The sequence below is a fragment of the Podarcis vaucheri genome, assembly GCF_965113315.1.
Source record: "Podarcis vaucheri genome assembly, chromosome: 5".
Lineage (NCBI taxonomy): Eukaryota > Metazoa > Chordata > Lepidosauria > Squamata > Lacertidae > Podarcis > Podarcis vaucheri.
The window spans coordinates 4,112,554-4,131,989 of NC_138763.1; the positions used below are offsets into that span (position 1 = coordinate 4,112,554).

The following is a 19,436-nucleotide window of genomic DNA, read 5'->3' on the forward strand; positions in this document are numbered from 1 at the left end:
GCATGCTCCTCTTCTACTTCAACCAAAGTTTTTAAACTACTGAGATTTCCCAATATCACTACACCTCATTTTTTGTGTTTAGGTCAAGACTGGGAGAGGGCTGCCGCTCAGGGTCAGGGCATCTGATTTCCAAGCAGAGAACTGGGAAGGCCCCCTGCAGAGCTGCTGTCAGTACTTGAAATTAAAAATTCCTTCCAGTAGCACCTTAAAGACCAACTAAGTTAGTTCTTGGTATGAGCTTTCGTGTGCATGCACACTTCTTCAGATACACATCTGAAGTATCTGTGTATCTGAAGAAGTGTGCATGCACACGAAAGCTCATACCAAGAACTAACTTAGTTGGTCTTTAAGGTGCTACTGGAAGGAATTTTTTATTTTGACTATGGCAGACCAACACGGCTACCTATCTGTGTCAGTACTTGGTGACCGTAATCAGCTAGATCAGTGGTTTCCAACCAGTGTGCTGTGGCACCCTGGGGTGCCTTGAATGATGGTCAGGGGTGCCGCTGGCAACACTGGCCTCTGTCCCTCTTTCCTTCCCTCCTTCCTCTGATGCCCTCTTGAGTCTCTGCCTCCCAAAGGCTTGCACAGCTGTTCGTTGCAGCAGCCCTGGCTACAAGCTCCCCAGGTGAATGGTGCCTCTGGCGCTGGCCAGGGGGTGCTGGTTGCCAGGAGCTGAGGTGGCCTAGGAGTAAGCAAGCATGCGGGTGAGGAAACCCAGCCAACCAGTGTCACGGTCCGGCCTACGGGCGATCGAAGCCCTGGCTGAGGACGTCAGGACCGGGGGCAAAATGGCAGGGTGGGAGCAGGAACGAGGGTCCAGAAGCCAGGGGTCCGAGGGTCAGGAAGTAGGGAGTCACGAAGTCAAGGGTCCGAGGATCAGGAAGCAAGAAGCCAGACGCAGCAAGAAGCCTTCCCAGCTCTAGCCACCAGGTGCAGTGAATTACCAAGCGGTCTCACCTGTGCGGCCACATCTTGCCTCTCCAGAACAAACTTAGGAAGTCCCCTATCCTGCGAAGCCCTACTGGTCAGAGGGCCCGGCTCCTGCACACACTCCTGACAGCCAGTCTGCCAGCCCTTGCTGTTGGGAATGGACAGACAAGTCTAGGCCCCTGTGGGGCAGTGTAAGGAATCACCTCTCTTTGGGGGGGGGGGGCAGCTCAGAGACCAGAGGCGGCGGCAGAGGCTACCTAGATGACTCCCAAGGAGAGGAGAGAGGAGAGGAGGCTGAGGGAGGGTGTTCAAAAAAAGTTTGAGAGGCTGCCCGCTCTGCAGGCAAGGGGTGACCTCACAGGGCTCCTGAGCCCCACAGGGGAACGGAAGAAAGAAGGTAGTTCCAAGGTTGAAAACTGTTGGGATACTGCCAGGGAGACAAAGTCCATCATGGCCCCCAAGCCGGCTGCCGGACGATCCATCGATCTCCCGTAGATAGTTTCGGCAGTTAGCGACACGAGCTTCCAGAAATAGCTTGCCACATTCCAGAGCTCATGCACACTCTATCAGCAGATAATGCACAGCAAAAGTCGCACTCAGGAGAGCATTATTTACAAGTTTTATTCAGCGTTGATCAGAACAAAGAAAAACATGACTGCCTGCTTCAGTGTCTCCAGACACAGAAGAGAGAGAAACGAAAGCATAGACACAACAGAAACATCCAGGAAATATGCAGGCTGTGACACAAACATCCTGCTCCCTTTTAAGGTGGAACGGAAATATCCTAACAAAAACCTCTGAGCTAGATGGACCAAAACTAGTGCAGGCTGAGATTCTGTTTCTAAAAACGGGTGGGAATTTTTAAACTGAGTTCTTATTACGGTTTTGTTTCTCTGCGCTGCATTTACGTAAGGGGATCCGAATGCTGTGCAGAGAAGTAAATAATAATAATAATAATAATAATAATAATAATAATAATAATACCAGTCTCTTGCTACATTTGTGCTTTTCGCTGCAGGTCCAAGAGACAGTTCACGGCGTCACTACGGAGGAGTGCCACACGGCACTGCAAAACCACAGCTGGAACGTGCAGAAGGCCATTCAGTACCTGAAGGTAAATGGCAGCCAGGGAGGTGTGCTTTGGGTGGGGAGGGCCGGGTCTCAGCCGTAGGGCACCCTCTCTGCATGCAACAGGCCTCAAGCCGGGAGAGAGGGTCCTTGCCTGAAAACCTGGAGCACTGCGGCTGGTTGGTGGAGACAGAGGGAGGAATAGTCTGGGTACTGTTGTAAACAAAAACTGCCCTTTTCCCTTATGGGGTATCCAAGAGCCCATATAAAGTCCTTACATAGGTTCCCTGTTGGTAGGAGAGGCCAACCAGAGAATATTGAGAAGCAAAGCAGCTAGTAAGCTTGATCTTTATTGATCTGTTGCAAGAGGGTGCTCCCCTCACACGCAGGAGAGGAAGAGGAACCCCGAAAAATGGCGCGCAAGGCCTTATAAAGACTTTTGAAATTGCCACCCTGTAGATCAAGACCACCCCTCAGATACATCATACCTACATCACAGAAAAGGCGGTCTTAAAACAGAAATTTGAAAGTTGTTTTTCTCCTGTTGTTGTTTATCTCCTGTTACTTGATTGGATTGCCTGGGTAGCCTGGCCAGTCTTTTGTAATGATAAATACTTAGGCCAGGTCACAGGCTCACACCCTATTCATATCTTAAATGTGCCCTTAAGACAGGATTTGTGAGGAAAGAGACAATGGGGAGGTTTCCCACTTTGACCCTACAGAGAAAACATTTGCTCAGTTTAGGAATCAAAATGGTTCCAGGTCGGTCTTCCTGTGCTGATCTATATACGTACTTGGTTGGTACACTTATGACCTCTAAGACCTCAAAATTCCTATCACAGTACAAGGCTGTGTTCCTTGCCATCCCAATATTGCTTGGCAAGATGGGAAGGAGCTCTTCCATCCAAATGCTGCCAGGACAACATCTCCTTGCTGCACTGGGCTCACTCAGCCCCCTCTGCTGGCCGGGCTGGGCATATCCCCAGTATGGGAGCCCAGTGCCCGTGGGTTTGTGGCTCAGAGCCTTACCTGCCTGCCTCCCCCCAGCTCAGCCTTGTGCCCTGTCCTTCCCCGCAGGTGGAGCAGCTCTTCTGCCTGGGCCTCAAGACACGGCTGGAGTGCCACAAGGTCCTGGAGATGTTCGACTGGAACCTGGAGCAGGCCAGCTCTCACTTGCTAGATCCCTACAGCGCCTTCCGGCTCAAGTAAGAGCAGGACAACGCTTTGTGCCACGGCTGTGGACTGGTTTCTTGGTGGCTGCCTGCTCCGTGGGGCAGAGAAGCCAGGGCAGCCTCAGCAGATCACCTAGAGCAGAGAGGTGGTGGGGCAGGGGACCTTTTTCCATCCTGGGGTCATGGGCCAGCACAAAAGCGGGTGGGGAAGCAGACCTAAATGCTGACCTTAGCAGCCCAAATTCTACCCTACATTTCCATCCATTCGTTTTATTATATTTCCACGCGGCTTTTCACTCACATGAGTAAAAAAGGGGCTAACAAACAAAAAATACCAACAACACGACAGAACATCCCCATGACAACATAAACCGTATGGAATAATTAACAGATCGCCAGCAAAACTATGACAAACCATTAGCGAAACAAACCACCTTCTATAAAACGCCATTAACGAAACAACTAAAAAATTAAACAGCACAACAAAAGTCAGGTTAAGGAATTGCAAAGCATTGCAGCACTCATTATGCACAAAATAGGATTAATGACATTAACAAATTACCAAAAACAAGCTAAGCACTGTTGAAGCCACACACATACACTCTCTCCAACCCCATGACTACTACTACTACTACTGCTACTGCTACTTATTATTAGTAGTAGTAGTATTAGTATTAGTATTTCAATTTATATACCACCCTTTATCAAAAGATATCAGGGCAGTGTACAACATTAGGGGGTTGGACTAGATGATGCTTGAGGGTCCCCTCCAACCCTACAATTCTATGATTCTCTGATTACAAAACACCACTGACAAAAACGTAATACAGGCATAGTAAAAAGCAAACTGGCAGACAGCCTAATCTTACACTCCGTTCAGCAAAAGACAGAGGCACATAATACCCGTACCAGAAACTCCATCCTGAAGCCAAGGCAGGTGAAAAAGGCTGTTGCTTATGGTGGGAAAAGTCCTTGGCTGATGCTCAGACGCAATATCACATGGAGAGAGAGGATTCAATATGGACAGCTACCGTATTTTTCGCTCCATAAGACGCACCAGACCAAAAGACACACCTAGTTTTTGGAAGAGGAAGACGGGTGGGGGGGGATTCTGAATCCCAGAAGCCAGGGCAGCCAGCGGGAATACTGCGCAGCGATCCCGCTAGCTGTCCCGGCTTATGGGATAGCCGCGCGCAGCCTCTTCCAGGCAAGGGGAGCCTTCATCCCCTGCCCAGGAGAGTCTGTGTGCGGCTAAGGCTCCCCCAAGAGTCGTGCTTCCCTTTAAAGAGCGCACAGAGTGTGTGTGTGCGGCTCTTGGGGGAAAGCCCCGAAGAACCACACACACGCTCCACGCGGCTCTTTAAAGGGAGCGCTGAGCAGAGCCTCCCGCCTGCATTCGCTCCGTAAGACGCACCCACATTTCCCCTTACTTTTTTGGAGGGGAAAAGTGTGTCTCATAGAGCGAAAAATACGGTATCTCTCTCTCTTTCGTTTTTGGGAAGGGTTGGGGGACTCTCTGCTTCCCCAGAGGCCCATTCCACATTTACTGAATTCTTGCTGTCGTCGTCCACTTACTGAATCTTTCCCCTTGCAGGCGGTGAGCTGCAGGAGTACCCCAAAATAGGAGTGGTTGACCCGACGTGGGTTCCCGTGGTTGGTGCTGCTCTGAGGAGGTGTACGGACCGAGCCTAAGTTGCCCCGAGGCAGAGGACAGCAGAGCAGAGGCACACAAGACTGTAGCTTGGTCCCACTGGGCCAAACCCACACGCGTTCCCCCCGCACCAGAGACCGGACCGCTGACCCTTCCCCCTCCGCCGACCCCAGGCGGCTTCGTGTTTGCTTGTCGTCGTCCCCGTCCCCCCGCTTCCGACCATTATTCCCATTGCTTCGTGTCGGATTTATTTTGTAAAGAGAAGTGTTACATTAATATATAAATATACTATTCTATTTTGGAGAGAAAGGAGTGGCGGTCAAATGGCAATTCATGTCCGCGGGCAAATGGGGCGGGCAGGGGGGTGGAGAGTGTTTGGGTGAGGACTTAGTGGAAACTGGTCACATTGGAGTCCAGTAGAAGGTGCAAGCCTAAGAATTCTGAAGATTTCTCTTCCTGGAAATGGAAGCGTCCCTTTTCTCACGCAGCTGCCAGCCCTCAATAGCTAGTATAATGGACCCCTGACCATTAGGTCCAGTTGTGACCGACTCTGGGGTTGTGCGCTCATCTTGCTCTATAGGCTGAGGGAGCCGGCGTTTGTCCGCAGACAGCTTCTGGGTCATGTGGCCAGCATGACTAAGCTGCTTCTGGCAAACCAGAGCAGCGCACGGAAACACCGTTTACCTTCCCACCGGAGTGGTACCTATTTATCTACTTGCACTTTGATGTGCTATTGAACTGCTAGGTTGGCAGGAGCAGGGACGGAGCAACGGGAGCTCACCCTGTTGCGTGGATTCGAACCGCCGACCTTCTGATCAGCAAGTCCTAGGCTTTGTGGTTTAACCCACATTGCCACCCGCGTCCAATAGCTAGTATAGTTATACTTTATTAGGCATAGCAAACCACACATTATCAAACAGACACCGTATCCACATTGTGCAAAATACGAGCTCAACATAACAAGGTTTGTCCCAGTCAGATCTTTAACTCCAGAGAAAATCTGTTTGCATAAATAATACAATACAGCACTACTGAATCCCCAATCAATTAAGAACCACTAATTCTCTTTATAATGACCCAGTCTTTCTACATGGACAGCACTCAAAACTTCAGCCACTATTAAAGTAATTTGATCATTCCTGTCCAAAAGCAGGTCCTGAACAGTTGGTAGCATAGAAATGAGCCTATTGAGTTGTAAGGCCTCTAATAATTGTCTTCTGGCATAAATGCCAAAATCACTAGAAAAGAAAATATGTTCCTGTATACTATCAGGTACCTGTATACTACATTTGCAGAGACGCTCTGATTCTGGGAAAGCTAAATATCTTCCTCTCACTATCATCGAGGGAAACATATAAATCTGGCTAACATAAACAGCCTGCACAATTCATGATTCTTCAGATTTGTCATATACTCCTTTTGAAAATCTCTACACAAAGGGAGATTTAAATAGAGAGGAGAGCAAGCACTGTGCTTTGCAACCTCGAGAGTAGAGAGAACACTTTTTTCTGTAAGATTCTTCCTGATAATTTCCCAAGTATCTTTGGGGTCAGAATTTCCAAAGTCAGTTAGATTAAGCCCTACCAAGTTCAATTTCCCCCTACAAATCAATGATAAATTGCAAATTACATTATCACTTAAGAGGTCGTAAAGGAGAGAATTAGGAGATAGAAGCCCTCAATAGCGTGAAAGAAGGCTCGTCTGTTCTCCAGAGAACTACAGCTCCCAGAGTGCTCTGGGTGTCTGCTTGCCCTTTGCATTATGGGTAACGCTACTCAAATGCCATGCTCTTCAGCTGTCCCTCTCCCAACCTCGCGCACTCCAGAACCTTCAACCCCAGCCAGCAGGGCCAGTTATCACGGGTGGCAGGAGTTGCAGTCCAAACGATCCGGAGGGCAGCAGGTTGGCCAAGCCTGCTCTGTTTGTAGGTGCTGGAGCGTTTGCATGTCAGCAGCAGCTGCCAAGCCAAGAGGTGAACATGACACGGATGTGCAAATATTCAACACATCTGGATCGTTGGAGGCACTCCGCAGTGCTCACAGTAATTCCCCACACAAGGTGACCCACTGCATGAGAAACAAGTTTGGAACGGTCCCTTGGACCCCTTTCTAACCTGATGAGGTGGAGAAGTCAGCAGGAAAACAAGATCAACGCAGAAGGACTTGCCCTTGCAGTTCCTTGTACTTGGTGCCCCCAGGGCACTCAGCAATTTTCTGAAGTGACATAAATTCTGCTCTTAAACCATCAGGTTTTTTTAAATAGAAATAATAATTAAATATTATTACTATTATTTAAAATTTATTACACATCCTTAACCTGCAGGTCCCAGAACAGGTTACAACAATTTAAGATTCACAATCCAAAACGGTTAAAGCAGGTTACAATCACAGGAATAGGGTATGCCCAGAAAACCCACACAAATCTCTGGTGTCAAAGGTCAGGGTAAAGATTTGTCCAAAAATCAGGGGAACGGACACGCAGAACGTTTTATACAGAACACGCAGGAGTTCCAGTATCCTACCCTAACATAACTAGGGACCTCCTCCAGGCTGTCACCATTTAGCAAGAGGAATTCAATGACATGCCAGCAAATTTAGGTTTGCCCAAGTGAAGGTGGATTAAAGCGCTTTGGCTCCCTTGCACTGCAGACCCACACACTCTGGCGCTCTCTTTTTTAAACAACTTTTTTGCGGTAAGAAAAGTGACAGCAAGATGCACTCATACAAATAATAATAATAAATAATAATAATAATTTTTATTTATACACCGCCCTTCCCAGCCAAGGCCGAGCTCAGGGCAGCTAACAAGCAATAATAAAAACAAGTTGAATGAATACAACTTATAGAATCATAGAATCATAGAGTTGGAAGAGACCACAAGGGCCATCGAGTCCAACCCCCTGCCAAGCAGGAAACACCATCAGAGCACTCCTGGTCAGCGTGTCCGGGGCCGAGTCGGTGTGGCCATCCATCAGCAGATAGAGCTGAGTGTCATCAGCATATTGGTGACAGCCCAGCCCAAAGCTCCGGATAATCTGGGCAAGGGGGCGCATAAAGATGTTAAAGAGCACCGGGGAGAGGATTGCGCCCTGCGGCACTCCACACACCAAAGAGTGGCGCAACAACAAATAAGGTTCCATTAAAACTGGGGCGTTGTTTCTTCACTGTTTTATATCTGCACCAGTAACTTTTCATAATTTGAACCTCCATGAAGCTCTCCGGAGGCAAGACCGGCTTGGGAGGGAAACGTCCGTTGGAGCAAAGCATTCCATTGTCGTTTCTCATTGGTTGCCCGGCCATTTCCCTGCCCATTATGACATCAATAACTGCCATGGGCACTTGATCTCAACCTGCGTTGAACACCAAACCTTTCTACACTCATTTTCCTTTCATCTGTTGGCTTACTATGGATTTGAAACAGTGAGACTGTTAAGGGTGAAAAACACCTCTCTAGCCCCTGTTCCAGGTTGGCAGCAAAATCATTCCCTCATATTTGCTCAGCAGGTAGGAGGCAATCATTTTTTTCCCTCGTTTTGTTTCCCATTCTTTTCAAAAGATGCAAGATTCTGGGTAGAACACTTACTGGGTTGGGGCGGTCTCTTGCAAAATGATTCATTATTTACACAGCTCCATTAGTGTTTGCTGTGTGTTGCATTGTATCATATTGTTATACTGCACCCCAATTTCTGAGAGATATTTCAGGGTTTCCAATCTGCATATAAGGTCATATTCCTTCAAATGACATCACTGGAGATTTGTGCCTTTTTTGATATATGGTATTATTTGCCCAGATCTACAGGCTGAGCATAACTTAACTCCAAGAGATGTCCCAAAGTTTACATATTTCAATAATTTCTATATCATTTCATAATTCCCTCTAAGCAGTTTACAGATTAAACAGAACATTATGAAATAAGGTGCTACTGGAAGGAATTTTTTTATTTTAACATTACAAAAGAAGATCAAATATAGAATACAATAAATATCCTAGTTTAAATAAGTATAATTAACAGGAAGACAATATATTTGTGTAAACATAACTTAGGGAGAAACATTCCAAATAAAAAACACAGATACAGATACAGATCCAAAACTCAGTCTCTCTTGATTGCTGATTTTGTGTGTCCAAAATCTTCTAGACAACTTTCTAGGGGCCGCTTATGAGCTGTATGTGTTGCAGGATTTCAATAGGATGCTCTATTGGGAATCTCAGGTGAGCTCCACACGCAATGGAAGTTGCTCCCAGTACCAGTCACCACACAGAAATGGCTTAAGGTCTGAATAATTTACTATTGCAGAAGATAAGGCTCACTAAAACAGTTCTGGACATAGATAGACGCAGCTTGCAGGCTATTGCAGATACAGATATGTACAGATATGTACAAGTGCAAAGTATCTCTGTTGCTCCAAATAAACTCCACCAATTCAAGATGTAACACTGGACAAGTAACACCAACAGACTGATGTCTCACATACTAACTGCAAGCTAACAGATAGATAACTGAGCCGACACGCATTAATCACAGATACAGTTGTGGCACTGGGTGAATGCCCAGTGCCTGGGCTTGCTAGCATACGTGAGCCAATATCAACATTCCCCCAGCAGCGCTTCCTGCTAAACGAATCGGAGAATGTTTTGGAGACAGTCGTTGCAAGAGCTTAGCAGCTGGGAAGACTCGGCGTCGTCGCCCGGAAATGCAGGTAAGCTCCTCTCGCTGATGACGCAGTCATAGGGTGCTTCCAGAGGTGGTGATCTTCCTTCACAGCTGGAGGCAGCACTGCGTTCAATTCCTGCTTGAGGGTTTCCTGTTGTTGCATCATGTCCTCATTCTTCAGAAAAGGAAGCATGTTTATGAAAATGCTCTTGAGTCTGCTGCCTGGAGAATAAAGGTAAAGGGACCCCTGACCGTTAGGTCCAGTCATGGCTGACTCTGGGGTTGCGGCGCTCATCTCGCTTTATTGGCCGAGGGAGCCGGCGTACAGCTTCCGGGTCATGCGGCCAGCATGACTAAACCGCTTCTGGCAAACCAGAGCAGCGCACGGAAATGCCGTTTATGTTCCCGCTGGAGTGGTACCTATTTATCTACTTGAACTTTAATAATAATAATAATAATAATAATAATAATAATAATAATAATAATTTTTTTATTTATACCCCGCCCTCCCCAGCCAAGGCCGGGCTCAGAGTGTCTTACAAGCAATAATAAAAACAAGATGAATGATTACAACTTAAAAACAAAAATAAAATACAACATTAAAATAATGGAACATTAAAATATTAAAATGTAGCCTCATCGCAGGAGCCCCCCACATTGTTTGAGGGTGGACCAACCCATGCCTGAAAAAGGTTGCTGACCCCTGCTTTAGACGTTTGCTGAAAACTTGTCTGTTGTTTAATCGTGTTTCATTGCTTTTAGATGAGTTTAGCAGTTTTTAAATATTTTAAATTTGTTTTGTTTCGTTTATAATTTTTAAAAATAATAATAAAGGGGTTTTTTTGTGTTTTTTTTGTTTTTGCTCCTTTGGGCTCCTCTGGGAGGAAAGGCGCAGTATTTACTTATTAAATTAATAAACTTGTTTCAGATTCACCAAGCTCAGACTCCTCCCAGACAACATTTAGTTCTGCAGCTTCTGAGGGAGACATGAGAGGTGTCATGCGCTTCATGCACCAGTTTCTCCGCAAAAGCCACCAGGTATCTGCACCCCAACCCTGCCCTCGCTTTCCCTGCTACGACATGAGTTCCTTAAAAATGGTGGGGGTGGGGGCTTCTTCCTCCAGTCACATAATTCAGGAATACTTTGAATTGGGCTCGAACCCAGCAAAGTAAGCACGGCCCTGGAGTAAAACATTCCCTGCGGAACGCACCCAGAAGAGTCGTAGTTTCCAAATCTTTCTGGGGGCAGCCCCGCAGAGAGCATGTTGCGGTAGTCAAGATGGCTTGCTGCTTTTGCTAATCCTTCTTGAACTCATCATCCTGTCCCTGGTTGGGGAGGCTAGGAATTACCTGAGAAGGTCAAGTTCCTGGACTGCATAGACCTCATCAGCGAAAACCTCGACAGCAGTAAGGTGGGCTACATTGGTCAACGTCACTACAACCCGACCCTGATAAGAGAAATTCTCATGGTGAGTAAGCCGACCCGTGTACATGTGAGTGCGAAGGATGAAAATAGCCCTAAAAAACTCCTCCTGACGGAGCCCAAGGAAAGATTAGCACTAGAAGTGTTGTATAGTGGGAAAGATGGGCAACAGACACAGCTCTTTTAAGCAACAGCTCTTTATTACAGCACTTAGCAGTACTCTAAGTCTCTCTGAACAGTGAAGCTGGCTGCCTTATATAATGCTCAAGAACCTGTAACAGTAACAAATTCCAACTAGCTACCCAATCGGTGAAAGCAACTCTCAATCCTTCATTTGCATACTGGTGGCCCAGAGTGAGAACTTCAGCCAGTCTGAATACAGTGGTACCTCGCAAGACGAACGCCTCGCAAGACGGAAAACCCGCTAGACGAAAGGGTTTTCCGTTTTGGAGGCGCTTCGCAAGACGAATTTCCCTATGGGCTTGCTTCGCAAGACGACAGCCCATAGGGAAATATCCGGGACAGCGGGGAAGCGCAGCGCGTCTTCCCCACTGTCCTCGGACCTCCTCCGAAGCCTGTCCCCGGACCTGGTCTGAAGGCGGTGTCAGGGGATGATTAGCTGCTTGTGCTTAAAATAGTGCCCCTTCAGAGTTTGTGCGACCCCACAAACCTCTGTGTGTGACAGAGCTCCTCAGACATGTCTGCTCTAGTCACTTGTAGAGTCCGACAGTGGCTGTCTGCGGAAGCGCTTCCAGCAAAGAAGTTCCTTAACGGAAACGCGTCTCCTGGACTCACGACGTGACAGCTTCCGGCGAAGCATAGGTCTCCCTGCAGTTGCTTCTGACACCTCCCCGCTATTTTCGCTCGAAGTGTCTCTCACCCCTTTCTCTCCCCTTCTGCTTCCTGCCTGGGCTGCTGCGTGTCTCTCAGCATTACTGAGATCCTCCTCCAGAGACCCCGCGCTCCCCCTGCTGGTTCCTGCTTTGGCTGTTGACTCTCTCCCAGTCTCTGGGAGCCCTATCACTTCCCTTTCCTCCGATGTCAGTTCCCTGACATCCACCTCCCCTCCAGGGCCCCCCTCTCCCCCGCCCCTACTCTCTCCTCTGGGCGGTGAGGAGCTGAAACCCCTAAAAGAATCCTCTTCATCTTCCGACGTCTCGAACATTTCCCTCCATCGGTCTTCGTTCCGACTCGCTGAATCCTCCTCCACCTCGGAATCAGCGAACCCCTCCAACTCTTCTTCTTCGTCGGTGGTGGCGAAGTATTCCCTCCGGAACCTCGCCACTGGCTGGGGTTTCCGAGGGAATCTCTGATGAAAAGTTTCAATCAAAACCTCGTCATCTACATCCTCTGCCCTGACCCAGGTGTTTTCCGACTCCGGCTCCCCTTCCCACATTACCAAATACTCTACTTGCTCTCCCCTCCACCTGGAATCGAGAATCTCCGCTACATGGTAGCTGTGTTCTTTTTCCTCCATAGCTGGTCCCCTATTGACCCTCCCCTCTCTGTCCCCTATATACGGTGACAGCAATGATCTGTGGAACACTGGGTGTAACTTCATGTGGTTAGGTAACCGGAGTCTGAAAGCCACTGGGTTGACCTGTTGCGTGACTTCAAATGGGCCCAGCCTTTTGGGTCTTAACTTCTTACAACCTCCTTTAAATGGTAACCCTTGGGTGGACAACCACACCTGGTCCCCCACCCTAATGCTTTCTCCTTCCCTTCTGGTTTTGTCTGCCTGCCTCTTATATTCCTCCTTCGCCCTGTTTAAATTAAGTTGAAGCTGGCGATGGATCGCTTCCATTTCTTCAACGAACTGTTCTGCGGCTGGAACGCTCCAGTTCTCCCCCTCCCCCCCTGGGAAGGCTCGGGGATGACACCCGTGATTGGCCAAAAAAGGGCTCATTCCCGTGGACACGTTCTCCGCATTGTTATAGGCAAATTCTGCCAACGCCAGCTTCTCCACCCAATCATTCTCTCTGTCATTCACATAACACCTCAAATATTGCTGGAGGACACCATTAGCTCTTTCCGCCTGCCCGTTGGTTTCTGGATGGCGGGCAGTGGAAAAATTCACCTCTACATGCAATAAGCTCATGAGCTTCCTCCAGAACCTGGAAGTAAATTGTTTCCCTCGGTCCGAAACCACCCTCAAGGGGGCACCATGCAATCTAAACACATTTTCCACAAACAATTTAGCGGTTTCTTCTGCTGTGACCGCATGTGAGCAGGCTATAAAGTGGGCCATCTTGGTTAACAGGTCTACCACAACCATAATGGCTGTCTTCCCTTTGGACCTGGGCAGATCAGTCATAAAATCTATTGCCACTGCCTCCCATGGTCTTTCCGGCGTGGGTAGTGGTTCTAATAAACCTGCCGGTGCCCGCCTCTCCCCCTTGGCTCGTTGACATCGGTCACACCCTCTCACATACTCCCGCACATCTTCCCTGACCTTGGGCCACCAGAATTCCCTGGTAACCAGCCACATGGTTTTGTGTTGCCCAAAATGCCCTGCTGTGGGGCTATCGTGCAGTTGCTTGAGTACCTTTTCCCTCAATTCTCCTTCAGGTACGTATAACGCTCCCTTGTAGTACAACGCCCCGTTTCTCTCCTCAAAACCCCCAGGTTTGTCTCCCTCCCTCCTGAGACCCCTGAGTTTGTCCTGGGCATATTCATCCTGCACCGTTCCCTCTATCAGTTCCCTTAGCCCCACCAATGCCGCCCCACACACCCAGCGATCCTCGGGAATGACATGGGTCTCTTCGGGTGCACCCTCTCCCTCCAAATATTCAGGTTTGCGTGAGAGAGCGTCCGCCCTAACGTTCTCCTGGCCTGGTACGTAACAAATCTCAAAGTTAAATTTGGAGAACTCCTGGGCCCATCTCAACTGCCGTTGGTTGAGCACTCGCGCAGTTCTCCAATACTCTAGATTCTTATGGTCCGTGCGCACTTGCACCTTCTGTTGTGCACCAATTAGTAGGTGCCTCCATCTCCGGAAAGCCTCATAAATCGCAAGAAGTTCCCGGTCGTACACCGTGTAGTTTCTCTCAGATTTGTTCAGCTTTCGCGAAAAGAAGGCACACGGTCGCCACTCGGACCCCTCCTTCCCCGGCTGCAGAAGAAGCACCGCCCCTATGGCTCTGTCAGAAGCGTCTGTTTCGACCCTCAGCTTTTTTTGTAAATCCACATGTAGAAGTTGTTCGTCAGAGGCGAAGGCCCTTTTCAGTTCCTCAAACGCTCGCTCCGCCTCCCCCGTCCAAACAAACTTCTTTTTGCTGCTGAGACAGTCCGTGATGGGCGCCGTCAGGTGAGCGAAGTTTCGGATGAACTTACGATAAAAGTTTCCAAACCCTAGGAACCTCTGCACATCCTTCTTAGTCTTGGGGGTTTTCCATTCCAGCACCGCTTGAACCTTGCCGGGGTCCATGGCCAACCCTTTGTCTGACAAGCGGTACCCCAGGAATTCCACCTCATTGGTATGAAACTGACACTTCTCCAGTTTCACCCACAGTCTGTTGGCTTGCAGCCTGCTCAACACTTCTCTGACGTCTCTCACATGTTGCTCCTCATTCTCCGAATACACCAACACGTCATCTAAGAAGGCCACGCAATTCTTGTAGAGCAAAGGCCCCAGTACATGGTTCATAAAGGCTTGAAAACACGCGGAGCCTGCTTGTAATCCAAAAGGCATAACGAGATATTCAAATGCCCCCAAAGGGGTGAACATGGTGGTCTTCCATTCATCCCCTTTCCTTATACGTATCAGGTTGTACGCCCCCCTTAGGTCCAGCTTTGTAAAAATCTTTCCTTTTCGCACCCTGGTCAAAATATCATCAATCCTGGGCATAGGAAAAGCCACCGGCTCTGTCACTGCATTTAGGGCCCGAAAGTCACATACCAGTCTCGGCTTGTCCGTGTTCTTTTTATCCACAAAAAACACTGGGCTACCCCCCGCTGCCTTGGACTCTCTGATGAAGCCTCTCTTCAGGTTCTTGTCAATGAACTCTCGCAACTGCTGCATCTCCCTGTCTGACATGGCATACAACTTGCCTACAGGAAGCTGTGCTCCAGGGAGTAAATTGATCTGGCAATCAAAGGGCCTATGTGGGGGTAGTTGGTCAGCTTCCTTCTCGCTGAACACGTCGCTGAGATCAGCATACTGTGGTGGCACCTTCCCCTTCTCCATTACTTCAGTCCCTGCCAGGGTGGCTTGGGCCCCTGCTGACCCCTTTTCCCCCCTGCAGTGTTCTAAGCAATGTGCGGAACCGAAAGAAACCACTCTTTGATGCCAGCCCACCAGCGGATCATGTAGGGCTAGCCAGCTCATTCCCAAAATAATGGGAGCGCCTCCCAAGGTGGCCACATTAAACGCTATCAGTTCTGTGTGCCTTGCCACCCTCATTATCATTGGGATGGTCTGCAAGCTGACGCCTCCTCCCAACAGTTCTCTGCCATCGATCGTGGTCACCTGCAGGGGGTTGCTTAAGGGGATAGTCTGTATCTGGTGTTCAGCAGCAAACTCCTTGCTCATGAAATTGCAGGAGCTGCCTGAGTCCAACAGCGCCTTTATTTTTAGGGGGTGTCCATTTTGCAACTCTAGCGACACTTCAATCACTAGAGCAGGTCGAGGAGCTTCTGGCACGGGCACTTTCACTGCTCTTTGGCCTGGCTGCAGTGCCCTGCTGGCAACCAGGCGTTGGCTTTTACCTGCTCCGTTTCTCCCTGCTCTTCCCCCTCAACAGTTCCCACCATCCCTTGCCATTCCTTCCTCTGGGGGCAGACTCTGGCAAAGTGGCCTGGCTGTTGGCAGAGATAGCATTTCCGGGGTCCCTTTCCCTCCTTCTTCGCCCCCTCACTGGGCTTTGAAAATGCGCGCGCGCGGGCTGTTCCGATTTCCATCGGCTCTGCCGGCGGGAAAGCTGGCTCAGGAATGTCTGGAATGCGTAACTCCTTCCAACGTTCCCCTCTCCCTTCCCGCCTCTCCAAGGCTCTTGCCTCCTGGCGCGCTCCAATGGTCAGCGCAGATTTGGTCAGCTGATCCATAGACACCGCCCTGGGGCTCCTGGCCAGCTCGTCTTTCACAGCTGAAGAAAGACCTTCTTCAAATAGCATCTGAATGGGTGCTGCCGCTAAATCCCACCCCAATCTGTGAATCAGCATGGTAAATTCAGTCCAGTACTCACGGACAGATCTGCTTCCCTGCTTGCAAGCCATTAGCTGTCTGCGCACTACCCCCTCCTCAATATCGCTGGAGAACATGATATCCATTGCACGAAAGAATTTCATAGTGTCCTTCAGGATATCGTTGTGCGTTGCCATCAGGGGTCGAACCCAATCTCGCGCCCCCTTCTCAAGATGCCCAATTACGAAAGCAACTCGGGATTCCTCATCAGGGAACTCATCAAACTGCACATTCAGGGCATATTGCATTTCAGTCCTAAAGGCATGGTAATCCTTGGGGTCCCCCCCAAACTTCTGCACTAATCCTGGTACCTTTCTGGGGAACTGAGTGGTTCTCCCCTTCTTGTCTGCATCTTGAGCCCTCCTCTCCTCGAGCCTCGCCGTCTGCAGCGCAAGTTGGACCTCCAATGCTCGGTATCTGTCTTCCAAGCTTGGACCAGCTCCACCCCCTGCGGCTCCGGCTCCTGCTGGGTCGCTCATGATGCCTTCTCCTGCACAGGCAGCCGTACAGACACTGTCGGACTGCTGTCAGGGGATGATTAGCTGCTTGTGCTTAAAATAGTGCCCCTTCAGAGTTTGTGCGACCCCACAAACCTCTGTGTGTGACAGAGCTCCTCAGACATGTCTGCTCTAGTCACTTGTAGAGTCCGACAGTGGCTGTCTGCGGAAGCGCTTCCAGCAAAGAAGTTCCTTAACGGAAACGCGTCTCCTGGACTCACGACGTGACAGCTTCCGGCGAAGCATAGGTCTCCCTGCAGTTGCTTCTGACACCTCCCCGCTATTTTCGCTCGAAGTGTCTCTCACCCCTTTCTCTCCCCTTCTGCTTCCTGCCTGGGCTGCTGCGTGTCTCTCAGCATTACTGAGATCCTCCTCCAGAGACCCCGCGCTCCCCCTGCTGGTTCCTGCTTTGGCTGTTGACTCTCTCCCAGTCTCTGGGAGCCCTATCACTTCCCTTTCCTCCGATGTCAGTTCCCTGACAGGCGGTTTCCCTAGGAACGCATTAATTGATTTTCAATGCATTCCTATGGGAAACCGTGCATCGCAAGACGAAAAACTTGCAAGACGAAGAGACTTGCGGAACGAATTAATTTCGTCTTGCGAGGCACCACTGTACATAACAAGAAGCCCACAGCTTTATGGTTTGCCCGTTTTGACCCTGCCTTGGGCTCTTTAAGAATGACTTTGCCTTGGTAATTGTGTCTCTGTTTGGCTGTGGGAAAACCATCGTAGGAAAACCTCAAAAAGGATTTCATTGAGATAGGGCAGAAATGGCCTAGCCTGGATGGAGCCGCTCCCTTAGGAGGAAAGGTTACATCATTGGGGGCTCCTTAAACATAAGATGCTAGCTTAATCTCAAGGTTGCAGGTTCGAGCCCCACGTTGGGCAAAAGATTTTTGCATTGCAGGGGGTGGGACTGGATGACCCTTGTGGTCCCTTTCGACTCTACAGTTCTCTGATGTATAAGTATAGGGGGAAGATGTGCAGCCACAACAGCACCACCCACTCATACAGAGAGATGTGTAGCCAAAACAGCACCACCCATTCATAAAGAGAGATGGAAAAGCACAAACCAAAAAACACAACTCCCTGAGGGGGAGAAACTCCCGAAAACAGCCCAGAAAGGACTGGGCCTGCTCGCGGGCTTTGTAATGCTTGCAGACCTTGTGGAGAGAAATGGGGAAGCAGGTTGGAGGGGGAATAGAACAAAATGCCCTAGAGCCCTTCATGCTGCAACTCTGGGTTGCAGCTCCCACTTGTGCACTACAAGAATGCGTCTCATGAAATCTCCATGGATGCCGTCCTTTTTTTGCCGTTCCAGTTCCTTCTTCCTGAAACGGGATCCCCGTCGGTGGAGGAGCGGATCATGGCCTTGTCCAGAATCACCAAGCTGGTCTGCTGCATCACGTCCCATTGCACACCCAAAGTGAGGCTCAGTCGCCCATTCCCAGGGCTGGTTGGGTTTAGCAAACTGCGTGGAAGTAGTTCAGGAAACCTCCAAACTACGCCTGAAAGGAGTTCCCATAACTGCTGAACAACTCACCTGCAGTTTTTAGGGTTGCCATGTTCTGAAGAGCAAAAAGAAAGGACACATTTTCAGATTTTTACTTTTAGCTATGGATTGCTATGGCGAATCATGAAAAAGAGGACATGTCCTGGAAAAAGAGGACATATGGCAACCCTAAAAACTGCACATATTGAATTTATGTGAATTAAGTTCCTTTTGGAGGAAGACTTTGAATGATTCATGGTTTGAAGCTCATTCTCTTGCATTTGTTTCTTACTCTTCAGACTGGCGCTTTCATCTGCTGGGGGGAAATACTGTAAATGGAGCAATTCACTCTCTGCACGTGTTTTAGGATACTTTCTTGCTGTTCTTAGGTACAATTCTATGCTTCTATGATTTTACACTCCAGCCCAGCAACTTTTAACCTTCTGCATGGTTGGGATTATTTGAACTTGAACTGCTTGTTGAATCATAGAATCACAGAATCGGAGAGTTCGACATGAACTGAATTTGCTCACTTTGTTAAGGGACAGGTGTGCCAAACTTGGATTAGAACTAGTTCCTGCTCAGAATGAGCTTTCCCAGCTCAGCTGACACCAGTCATCAGGAGTAAAACGCCCGTCAGGATGACTGACAGTTGGGGGGGGGGGGAGGAATTTATATACGTGTAAGGAATGAGGACTTGTTTAGTGCAAAGATTGCCTGTGGCACTGAGCTGTATCCCCATTAGGACGTACTGGATTTTTCAACTTTCAAATTCCCCAAAGGAGGGGTGCTAAAAAATTGTAACACGACTTGGGAATTCAAAAGATAATTTGGTTAAATTAATATAATTTAGTTTTGCTTGGTGAGTAAAATTGCATAGAAATCATTAGAAATGATTGCCAAGTACTTGCAGTTATACTATATATTAATATTGCATTATTATTATTTTTATTAAGCAATACCTGGAATTTTCAGAAGGTAAAATTAGAATTATTTGGTTTTCCAAAAACCGTTTATGTGCTTCTTCCTCAAACGTACTTGCCAAGCTAAATGTTGTCCAGTCACAAAAATAATAGCAGATTTGAATTCCTCACACCCAAAACCATTTTTAAAAAGATCCCTCACTGAAGGAACCTGAAAAAATTAAGTTTCACCCCGTAAAATAACACTCTCTAGTAGCCCATGTCAGTGTGCCACCTTCACAGGAAAGAGTAAAGGGGTGCATTCGGGGATATCATGGCAGCAAGGTCCAAATCCATAGGGAGGTTGATTAAGGTCTCTTCTGTTTGCACCCCACTGCAGCCATGGTGGGTGGCATGACACAAAATGGCTGCTGTGGGGTGCATGGGATGGCACAAAATGGC

The 19,436-nt window shown here is 48.6% G+C and overlaps 2 protein-coding genes across 14 annotated transcripts in view; both read left to right on the forward strand.

The window, feature by feature from the left end:
* TNK2 (tyrosine kinase non receptor 2) overlaps positions 1-5,133 on the forward strand; it is a 97,455-nt gene extending 92,322 nt beyond the window's left edge. For all 6 annotated transcript variants that reach the window (XM_082223957.1, XM_082223958.1, XM_082223959.1 and 3 more), the window contains 3 exons: positions 1,952-2,047; positions 3,079-3,206; positions 4,768-5,133. In XM_082223957.1, the coding sequence (XP_082080083.1) occupies positions 1,952-2,047; positions 3,079-3,206; positions 4,768-4,774 (231 nt within the window). In that variant the 3' untranslated portion in view covers positions 4,775-5,133. The remainder of the gene's footprint in view (positions 1-1,951; positions 2,048-3,078; positions 3,207-4,767) is intronic.
* Positions 5,134-8,165: 3,032 nt separating this feature from the next.
* Positions 8,166-18,378, forward strand: LOC309533295 (uncharacterized protein). Of its 8 annotated transcripts, none has more exons than XM_082224685.1 (5): positions 8,166-8,243; positions 9,430-9,524; positions 10,407-10,516; positions 10,822-10,947; positions 17,902-18,204. In XM_082224685.1, exons 2-5 carry the CDS (start codon positions 9,455-9,457, stop codon positions 18,112-18,114), a joined length of 519 nt encoding a protein of 172 aa, XP_082080811.1. In that variant the 5' UTR covers positions 8,166-8,243; positions 9,430-9,454; the 3' UTR covers positions 18,115-18,204. The 8 variants fall into 8 exon arrangements, 7 of the variants coding, with proteins under 7 accessions (XP_082080811.1, XP_082080808.1, XP_082080809.1 ...); XR_014220109.1 differs by having other exon boundaries at positions 8,171-8,327; positions 10,817-10,947; positions 17,902-18,056; XM_082224682.1 differs by having other exon boundaries at positions 8,171-8,327; positions 9,015-9,524.
* Positions 18,379-19,436: the final 1,058 nt, after the last annotated feature.

Bases quoted from the DNA above. Each gene is read 5' to 3' on its own strand.
- LOC309533295 (XM_082224685.1), top strand. From the start codon at position 9,455: ATGTTTTGGAGACAGTCGTTGCAAGAGCTTAGCAGCTGGGAAGACTCG. The intron at 9,525-10,406 runs GTAAGCTCCTCT...AACTTGTTTCAG, and splicing joins GTCGTCGCCCGGAAATGCAG to ATTCACCAAGCTCAGACTCC. The intron at 10,948-17,901 runs GTGAGTAAGCCG...TTGCCGTTCCAG, and splicing joins TGATAAGAGAAATTCTCATG to TTCCTTCTTCCTGAAACGGG.